We start from the raw sequence: 10,788 nt of genomic DNA, 5'->3' as shown, positions 1-10,788 counted from the left end.
GGGGACCGAAGACAGTTATTGGAAGGTGCTGTTTGTTAACTGTAACACAGACACTAACTTCACTGAAGTATTTTTGTTCCTTGATTTTCTAGAATCACAAGTGATACCTGCCCACTACTGTTTAAAATCACTGGTAGGTACCTAGCTCTTCAGTGCAGAAATTGTTATGCTCATTACATTGATTACACCATGTTTTTATTTTGGTTGGCTGAATGAAAAAAACAAAACCAGAAAAACCCAATTTCTTTTGCAGGTCTAGTCCCTCTCTATAGCATTTGTTGCAGACAGCCCTAAAACAGCTGGAATACAGTCAGCAGGGGCCCGGGCTGGACCAGGCGGAGCAACAGTTCATCTTGGCAAGTATGTGTTTATTTCCTTTGGTGCCTTGCACAGTAAGGCACTGATGATAGAACAGAAGAAATGCCCACATCAAATAGTTCTAGTGACAATTTACTAGACAAGTTACAGTTTAATGATGGTGGTGGTGATTGTTTCATTTTATTATTTTTTACAATAAGGTTGTAGCCTTTATACTCCACACACACACACACACACAAAATAAAACAAGTGCTTATGAAAGAGTCCCTGCCCCACCCCCCTTTTCAAAACATCCTGAACATAGCAATTCAATAGAACAGAAAAATCAAGACATGTTGGATTTCAAAATTTCAATAAAAAAGCAAAGTATGTGATGCAACAGGCTGTTCAACTTCCAACTCTAAATAGGCACTGTAAAACAAAACAAAAACTCCGGGTATTGAAATTTCTCCAGCACACTTTCCAGTATAAATGCTCTGTAATCAGCTCATAATAATGGGAACAGAACCTTAGAACAGAAGTCATATTGCTTCCCTGCTCCCCCTTTCTCCTATAATTAGAGGGTGGAGGTATTAGGGGATACAAAAGTCAGAGGAAGAAGAATTAAAAAGAAAAATTCTGAAAGCTGTTGTTTGTGGACTAGAAAGGAAGACAGCATTTTACAAATGTTCAAAAATTCCCAAGGCAAGCAACACAATTCGTTCACTATCACTCCTACTAGAAAGAATAAAGATATCGGCATCTTATTATATAAAACTGTACTTTCAGAATCGCATTACAGGTTCACCAGAAACTATGGATGTAGTTTTAGGCTTCATCAGGGAAAACAAGTTCAGTTCAGATCGAGTTAGATACTGTGCATCTAGCCTACTTGGATTGGAGTCTGGAACTGCTCACTGTAACCCCCAATAGCTGTAAACTAAACAATAGTATGTAACTCCATAGGAAGCTTAAGGATTGAGGATATGTACACAGCTAATTATATCTCCCCTGCTTCGCGCTCTTCAGAGCTCCTCCTGTCTTCTGATCTGCCATTAGCGCTCTCATAGGACCGCTTCTTATCTTTTCGGTCTCTGTCACGAGGTGATCTGTCTCTTGAATTCCTGTCTCTGTCACGTGATGCTAAGTCTTGGTCTCTGAATCTTTCTTTTGAGGATCTGAAAAATATTAATTTGAGGAGCAAAATGTGTTGGGAAACCCAATATCCAAATCAAAGAATCGGATAAATATTAAGGTACTGATAGCTGAAGATATACAGACTACATCCAAGAAAGACAGAGGAGCCAGTTTTCGGGCTGAAAAGAGCACTACCCAAGGTGACAAGGGAGATGGGTGAAAACAAGCAGGTAAGGGTCAAAAACCGTAAGCTAAAATAATGACTTCTAGGATATGCTCATTATTTCAGAGGCAATCATAAAATGTTTCTAATTCATGGCAAATGTATTTAATATGAAAATAGTACATAGACAGTATCTCTAAAAATCAAAGTGTTAAACCGATTTTTAAAAAATCTATAAACAGAATACAGGTTCCAAACTGGATGGAAATTTAAAACTTACAACTGAGGTCAGCAAATCTTATTTTCTTTGCTGTTGGGCCAGAGAGTAAATATTTTAGGTAGATATTCTTCTTCCTTTTCTTTTTATCAACCCTTCAACAATTTAAAAACCACCCATAGCTCACTGGCTATTCAAAAACCGGCTATGGGGCCAGATTTGGCCTGCAGGCAATAGTTTGCCAACACTCAACTTAGATAAGGAAGTACTCAATTAATGATATGGCTTCAGATAACCATTTATTATTTTTAAAATCTTTACTCCTCCTGAGTGAGCTCATTCAACCAACAGAAAAAAATAAGAATGGAAGACAGAAAGATGATCACACTACATCTTGATTAACCATAATGGCTTCTTTACACCATCTCTCCATTCCCATACCCAATTTCAATGAGAAAGGTAAGTGGTAACAAACTCTTAGCAGAGATTCAATCAGAAGGAAAACCAAAGGATATGATGGGATCAGAATATGAAATCTATACTTTCAATCTCTAGAATGAATTAATAATATATATTACATATATTTGGTTCTTTACAGGTGACATGGTACTTTTACATAATCATCTCTCTTAACCAGGCTTCAGATTCTAAGTGTGAACATGGGTTAGCTAATACTTTGAGCTTCTAATGCAGGAAAAAAAAAAAAAAAGGTAGGACTGAACCAAAAAAGGTTGAAAGATTAAAATGTCAACTTTGAGCATTCTACTTAACGTTAGAATAAGCTTAATTTTTAAAAGATGTAGGAAAAAAAAAAAAATCACAGTGCATGTCTGGTTACACTGCTCCTCTCCAGAATCTAAGAATGTAACATGGAGAGAAGATGCCTAAGAATTAGATAAAACGGCAGGTAAGTCTCAAAGGTCAGTAATAACTGGAAAATAACCACGAGATGAGCATCAACTAGGATCTTGTGAGAGATTACAATGTCCCTTCCATAAGCATTTTATTTACACTCAACATTTCATTCAAATTACCAATACTAATAACCCAAGTACTTAAAAGATGGGAGATGACAGGATAATTAGATTATTTGGCCACAGCCACCGAACCCAACTAATCTGTGAAGTCTGCATCACGTGTTTGAAAAGACCAGGATGTAGAAAAATGCAAGCCAAGTCCTCATTTATTAAGGTAACTGTTGCCAGGGAAATGTCACTAACAGAATTCAGACCAGTATTTCACAGTTGGGGTGGAGAAACAGTAAATCATTAAGACTTTGAATCAGGACTTTTACCTTGAAATTTAAACTGAAATATATAGCAGTAACTTGACGTTTTATGTACTAACATGTAGGTTTGAATAGCAATTGGCTGCTAATTTTTGGTAAAAACACAATGCTGCTTTGAAAGAGAATAAGTTGTCGAGATTAGAAGTGCTCTTGAGAAAAGCAAAAACTTTTAATGGTTTTACAAAAATAAACCTGTTTATGAACATGCTGAAAACACCAGGGGTGGCATGTGGGATAGTGGAAAAATGTCCTATACAACTTCATAAATGCAGGAACCATTTAGGACTAGGATAACACAATCCCAGGGGAGGAGACATGCCCCTCCCTTCCATCCCCACCACCAACAGACATCAGAGTTCACAGATACCAGAAACAATGACAGGTGGGCAGGTTCACAAGACAAACTCTCTAGACCTTCCAACAACCAACAGGGTGATTCCTTTTTTTAATGCATTTATTGGGCACTGCACTGTGGGTCTACAGTTTTAAGAGTATGAGATGAATGGCCAGCAAGCAAATCACTTTAGGAACTATGTCCCTTATAAAGTCCCTCCTCATTCTCTGCAAGTGTCTATGATAATCCATCTGGAATATCTTTCTCCTACCTGGTTTTACCTACTATCTGAACCCATTGTTTTACTTCTCTGGTATTTCCCTCATCTAAACTCCTGTATTATTTTGATGTATACTTTAGCACTTTATATGTTAAGTATGAGATCAGTCTGTTTATTGTCAAAGATGTTAGTCTTGTGTTCTAACTTGAAAAAATTGCTCAACTGTTACACTTCTTTTTTTAGTAGGCCTAGTATAGAAGCAAGTATACGACTCTTACTGATTAAAAGTTAACTGAAGAACTACTTAATGTCCTAATAAGAGAACTTAAATCTTTTCACTGGAGAAAAAAAAAAAAAAAAAAAGGAAAAACAGCTGAGGTGAAGGATAGGTTAATTAACCCATGGTGGGACCCCTTTTATAATGTGTGTATATATATATATATATATCTAATCACCACAATGTTCACCTTAAATATCTTATAATTTTGTCAATTATAACTCAATGAAGCTGGGGGTGGGGGGAGAGACCTACTTAGAACAAGGTAAGAATATAAGAAAATATTTAGTGAAATCGTATTAACCTATTAACTCTGCTTGTGAGTGATTTCAAACAAAGGCTTCCCTCCCTCCCACCCCACACCCAAACAAAAAATTTTTACCACCTTTATGTGGATTCTCTCATGGGCTTTATGCAGAGTAATTGATAGAAAATTTAAGACTAGTAGGTGCTAGGCACTCAAAAAAGATTTATCACATACATAGTTAAGAGTTCTCAAGAAAAAAGCAATTTTAAGCATGGGTTATGTGCCATAGAAATGACCTGGCTTTTAAAGACCATCTTGTGACCTGAGAAGTTTTGGGAGCTTGGTCGATGTAGCCTGTGTGTACTTAAGGCTCCACCACTACATACTAATCCTTTATCCTGAATATAGTTTCAGGTCCTTAAACACACCACATCCTTGCAACCTTTAAATTTCCATGCCAAGAAAGTCTACCCTCCTTAAGAGTCTAAGTCTGCCCCACCAAGCTAACTGTATATAGCAACGCATACCTAGAGTGCAGATTAAACAATATACCAGAATGTGTCTGCTCTGAAAAAGTGCACCAGCTCAAAAGAAGTTTGGAAAACAGAAGTCAAACAAAGATAAACTCTTTAAATGAAAGGACTTCTTAAAGCCCCTAATGCGCCAATACATACTGAAAAAAATTGGTACTGGTACCTAAAATTGTCCACAAAGTACTTTTTTTTCCCCAAGACACACTAAGCAGAGAAAAAGCAATAACCTCTGCCCATATCGGTTCCAATTTCTTTACTCTGGCTCCTAAGTGTATTATTTAACTACCCATATAATCAGGGGAAAAAATGTTACAAACTCACACACAAATGTGTACATGTTACCAGATGCAAGTCTCAAACCAATAGTATTCCAAGTGTAAACCTTTAATAAAGGTAGTTCCATATCCTCTTATGGACACCTCAGTACCTCCTCCTGGATCGCTCTCTGCTCCTGTCTCTAGAACTGTGCCCACTTCGCTGGTGGCTACGGCTGCGGCTTCGGCTGCTAGAGCGGGATCTGTGGCGATGGCGTTTCTCCCGAGATTTGGAGCGAGTTCTCCTCTTCCGTTCCCGTGACATGGAGCGAGACCGGTGTCTGCGATGCTCTCTGGACCTGGACCTACAAAACCCGTTTGCTTTAGTTTTTAGCTTTCTCAGCAATGCACTTCTCATTTGCTAAAGCCTCTTCTTCAAAGAGAAACAATCGCTCAGTAAGCTTGATGCTAGTTCTATTTCAAGTCAGCTAAATCTACACCAAAGTAAAATGCTGGTATGTTAAATAACTACATACTGCAATTTCCAAATGAAACATTAGTTCTTAAAGGTCAATAAATATCGTATAAATTTATATCAAGAATATAATAAAAATTAAATCTATACCACTACTATATGCCAGGGATTGTACTATCTAGATGATTTATTAGAGATCTGTAGTTCATTTAAATAATTTCTAAAATTTTTTTGGTATACTTTGTTTCTAAAGTATGTATCTGATGGACATGGATAAAAAAGGGAGGAGAGGCATAAGAGAGATCAGTGTTTAGGACAATGTAACTCTGAATTTAAAAGGTTGTATCTTATGACCATCAAAGTAAGTTTTAATGTCCACAATATGCCTAGTCACAGTGTAATCAACACAGTAAGGCTGTTCTCTTGTAAGCAGTACTTAGCTTGGGAAGGAAAAAAACATGTATAAATCATTTTAGAGAACTTTAATCATAAAAAAAAAAGTGTGAGTACATAGGACATAGGACTATAGTCAAGGAAAAACATTTTGAAGTAGCTAGAAGGAAAAACACTTCTGGAGCTTCCACTGGGTCACAAAACTCACAACATGTGTGTGTGGTAAGTGACGGAAACCAAGCAGGAAGAAAGATATGAAACTTTGTTCTAACTGTCCCTTTTTAGAGTGATAGCAATGATCTAAACTTGACATGGACATTGCATAACTATAACTAATGGACTTATACACTTAAAATGGCTGAACTTACGGCATGTAAATTATACCTTAATAAAGCAGTTAAAAAATTGTTAAAGTCACTTTAAAAATATAATGTTTTCTCATAATTTAATAAATTCAAAAGCATATTATTCAGGTGATACAATTTACAAACCGAGCTCATTTTCAAGTGATTATTAAATCAAGTTTAAAAGCATTCAGCTTATGTCAACATTTATATTCAAAAGAAGGCATATAGAGTGGACCCAGCATCAACTACGGTTGAACGAATATTTCCACAACTGAATAAAATCTCTCTGAAAAGCAGCATAGGGAAAAGAACATAAAATTCATTCAATGCAAGTTTAATTAAATGGGATTTAGTCACTCATTTTGAGCTATAATGAATTTATGTCTTTCAATGCATAATTTCATTCCTCTTTTACAAAATTCTAGATAATTAGTCGTTCATTTAAAAAGTATTTACTGGGTGCATCTTGCACTAAGTACTAGGAAGACTGAGCAGCAAATAAAGCAAAGTCCTTAACCTCATGGAGGTTCTAGTCCACACAGAATTCCACACAGATATGTAAGCAGTAAATACTGTAAGTCGGCTAGTAAACAAAGGTTATATTAAAAAGGTAAAGATGGACAGAGAAATAAGATTGTAATCTTTTTACAGAATAGGCAGGAAAGGCTTTTCTGGTAAAATAGCATTTAAGCAAAGACAAAATAAGGTAATCAGCCATCTCAAAGAAGGTTGCTTCAGGTAGAGGGAACACAGGGGCAAAAGCTCGGAGGTAGGAGAAAGTTCAGCATATTGAAGGACTAAAAGATCTGTTGGCTGGAATGAAGTCAGCAAGGGGAATAATTCAGGGTTTTAAGGGCAAAATGACCAAGTACCATATCATTCAAACTAGGATGCTTTCAATGGTTAATTATATAAAAAGCAAGGGCGAGCTATTAATAAATATGCTGACACAAGACATAAACTGGTACCTACTTACCCCAATCTCAGATTGATTACTTAAAAGCTATGGCAAGGATTTCCACTTCTCATTAAGTGAAATGGAATACCTTTTGGCTGACGTAATTTATTTCACTTTTTAAAGGGCATATTCTGATTGATGTATGAAAAACAGATTGAGGTAGAGAAGGGGATTGGCCAAGTATAGAAAAGTGCCTTGGAGTACAATGGTAGAAATTAACGTTCTGGCCTCAATATCTGAAGACTTTCTATGTACAAACAGTTTAAATATCTTTTCAACAAAGGGACTAATTTGCATTAATCAACTGGTAAACAAGAACACTATCAACATTTAATGTTTCTATTCATCCTAGATTTCAGAAACAACAATATAAACTGGCTGACACAACTGGTCCCTTTTATTAGTTTTTTAGTGTTTGGAGCAGAAACACATCACTGAAAGATCCTAAAAAGTACTATGGGGCATCTAAAAGAAATGCAGGTTTTTCTTTCATAACAGCAAATGCTCTAGTATACAGGGAAAAGTTCTTGAGAAATAATTAACTTTAGAGTTAAGAGTACTCCAAAGGTTTCAGAAAGTAGTTATCTGAACAAGAAAAATTGTAAGATTTGACAAAGAATGACAAAGGGCATTCTAAGTGGGGATGGCTCACAAGAACGACTCAAGGATAGGAATGAAAATTGCACACAAAAAATCTAAAAAATGACGACATACACCATGCTTCCCCACCTTTCTCAGACAAAAATTGGCAACTACTAAAACTTTTAAAGAATGTCTTCAAAAAGACGTCAAATATTAATGTCAAAGCTTTAAAAAGAAAGTGTTCTCTTGTCCTCTTTAAAGATATAAGTGCCCCTCTGAAGTTTTTTGTGATCTCGGTACAAAGTTATAAGCAATAAACATATAAAGTGAAGACCAGGGTATAAACTAATAAACATTTCAGTTTCCCTTCAATATCTCACTATGGATCCCTCTTTCAAAAAGGTATTCACTATTCAACCTGCTTATATTTTCAACAGGTACACCCTACACCCTCCCTCCTTACTTTGATCTGTTTCTTACATGCACCACGAAAATTATTGTCGCATATTTAGCCTGCACTTCTAAAGATTTCAAAGAAATATTCTAAAATATTTTTAGCTTTCCCTTTTTTTGTTGTCCAATAGGCTCTATGCCCAACGTGGGTCTTGAACTTACAACCCTGAGATCAATAGTTGCATGTTCTACCAACTGAGTCAGCCAGGCGCCCCAATGTTTTTAGTTTTCCCTTTAACTCCAGGGCACTGCATATATTACTCCAATAAAATTAGGCTGTAGTTCATGAGTACCTTCTGACCAGTTTCATCTTAAAACAAAATGCCCATACTTGAACTACAAAAGAAATTAAGAGTACTACTCTATTAATTCTCATTCATTTTTAAAAAATATTTAATCTATGAAAACAACATCTGGAAAAAACCCAACTTCAATACTTATGTACATTTTGTGTAAAACTTACCTTTTGGGATTCTTGCTATGTGATCGAGACCTGAAAAAAAGAGTATCTATTTTTAGAAAAAAAGACTAAGAAAAAGTTCAATGCACTGTTAAAATTACATTCTTCCTGATTTCTAATCTTTTAAAATGTGTATTTATTTTGAGGGAAAGAGAGTGCAGGAGGGGCAGAGAGAGATGAAGAGATGGGAGAATCCCAAGCAGGCTCCATAATGTCAGTGCAGAGCCTGATGCGGGGCTTGATCCCACAAATCGAGAGATCATGACCTGAGTCAAACAAAACCGAAAGTCAGATGCTCAACCGAAGGAGCCCCCAAGGCACCCCCTGATTTCTAATCTTTTCATTCTATAAATATGAAACACATATGAACGTGTGCAAATTTTTCCAAAATACACCACAAACCGTACAGACTTCCCCACCTTGGCATATGAGATCCCCTATCTAGGATACCTAGCTCTCTAAGAGAATACACTCCTAGGAGGGGCACCTCAGTGGCTTAGTCAGTAAAGCATCCAACTTCAGCTGAGGTCATGATCTCATGGTTTGTGATTCAAGCCCTATGTCAGGATCTGTGCTGACAGCTCAGAGTCTGGAGTCTGCTTCGGATTCTGTGTCTTCCTCTCTCTGCCCCTCCCCGACCCATGCTTTGTCTCTCTCAAAAATAAACATTAAAAAAATTTTTTCTTTTTAATTACAAAAAAAAGAGAGAAAAAAACATGATCCTGGGAGTAAAAACCACAATAAATAACCATTCACTAATTCCCCAGGAAATACTTCCCAGCCTGGAAAAAATTCGTTATTTATATCTCTGTCATCTTTTCTTTCCCTGTGGGAACAGGGTAAAATTTCTATTATCTGAGATATATTCACTTTTGAACTATAACCTCATAGCGTAATCGCTACAACACCCAACTCAATCTTACAATATCTTTCTTAACATGACACATGATACCCTTATTAAAGCACTCTTCACATTTCTTGGCATATAATTAACACTCAATAAATAGTAATGGCTAGTACTGTGGTTACTAGGAAACCATGGGTGTCTTGTGGGGAAGATACAGCACAACTGAAGGATGAGCTTTGGACTCATCCTGATTTAAGTTTTAACTCAGCTGCATCACTACCTGTGACCCAGACAGATAATATATATCTTCCCTCAGCTTTGTTTGCCATTTGCAAAAGCAGCACAGCAATGTAAATTTCACAGGCAATTGTAAGGATTAAATGAACGAATATAGGCCAATTCGTAGCACAGGCCTGGTGCATAACAGGCACTCAGTAAGTAATAGTTTTTATCATTATCCTTTTCAATACCATAGCTGGAATCCCATCTTGTATAACTCCGTACTTGCTTGTAATTTCTCATCTTTCATTCTTAGTTCTGATACTTCCTCAAGTTCACAGGTTAAAAAAAAGAAAACTTCAAACACATTTCTGAAATAGCGTCACATTTTACCATCGATGTTAAAAGAAATTTGCCAGTTGGCAACAAAGGAGTAAGATGTGGTACACTTTCTTGTCAGCCATAGATGTGAAAATGCAGTCATGGCAAAGAATTTTTGTTCTCATCCAACTATCATTTCAGTTGAATTATATAAATTAGTGGCACTATATTCAGAATTTTAAAATGAGATTTCTAATGCCATTTATACAGTCTTATAAAGCTAAGCAATATTCCCACAGAAAATCAGTGTACACAAAAGAGAACAGTGATAGAGCTATGAGGTAAAATTTATGGTAAATAAAGAACATATATATCAATGGATATACGACAGCACTCCCCTTAAAAAGGGAAGTGTAGTTTTGTTTCATTTCTTCACTGCAGTGCAAAAATATTACCTGCTACAAGTCATGTAACACAAAGTTAGTTTAAACATCTTGAAAGAGACTATGGAAAAACATGCTCAAAGTCTGGGGGAAGTTGCCATGACCAAGTCACATATCATAAAGGGTTTTAATTAGGCACAAAATCTGCTGGGAAGTATTTAACTTCCAGAGATGTGTAATACAATTAAGGAAACACTATAAATGAGAACTACACATAATTCTTTTGTGGCATATCTGTCCATCCTGAAGTTGTTAAAGAAGTTATGTACGTGAGTTCAAAGAAGGTTCCCACCACGATGCCACACAATTTGCTGCCAATGGGT

At 36.3% G+C, this 10,788-nt stretch overlaps 1 protein-coding gene across 7 annotated transcripts in view; it reads right to left on the bottom strand.

Moving 5' to 3' along the window:
• Positions 1-351: 351 nt before the first annotated feature.
• The window catches only part of LOC115509245 (putative RNA-binding protein Luc7-like 2), a 57,567-nt gene continuing 47,130 nt past the window's right edge, over positions 352-10,788 (bottom strand). For all 7 annotated transcript variants that reach the window (XM_030308543.1, XM_030308541.1, XM_030308548.1 and 4 more), the window contains 3 exons: positions 8,639-8,668; positions 5,141-5,332; positions 352-1,475 (listed from right to left, as the gene is read on the bottom strand). In XM_030308543.1, coding sequence (XP_030164403.1) covers positions 1,298-1,475; positions 5,141-5,332; positions 8,639-8,668 — 400 coding nt within the window. In that variant the 3' untranslated portion in view covers positions 352-1,297. The remainder of the gene's footprint in view (positions 1,476-5,140; positions 5,333-8,638; positions 8,669-10,788) is intronic.

The sequence above is a fragment of the Lynx canadensis genome, chromosome A2 (assembly GCF_007474595.2).
Source record: "Lynx canadensis isolate LIC74 chromosome A2, mLynCan4.pri.v2, whole genome shotgun sequence".
Lineage (NCBI taxonomy): Eukaryota > Metazoa > Chordata > Mammalia > Carnivora > Felidae > Lynx > Lynx canadensis.
Note: the sequence above shows the minus strand (reverse complement) of the source record. Positions and strands in the feature narration are given on the sequence as shown.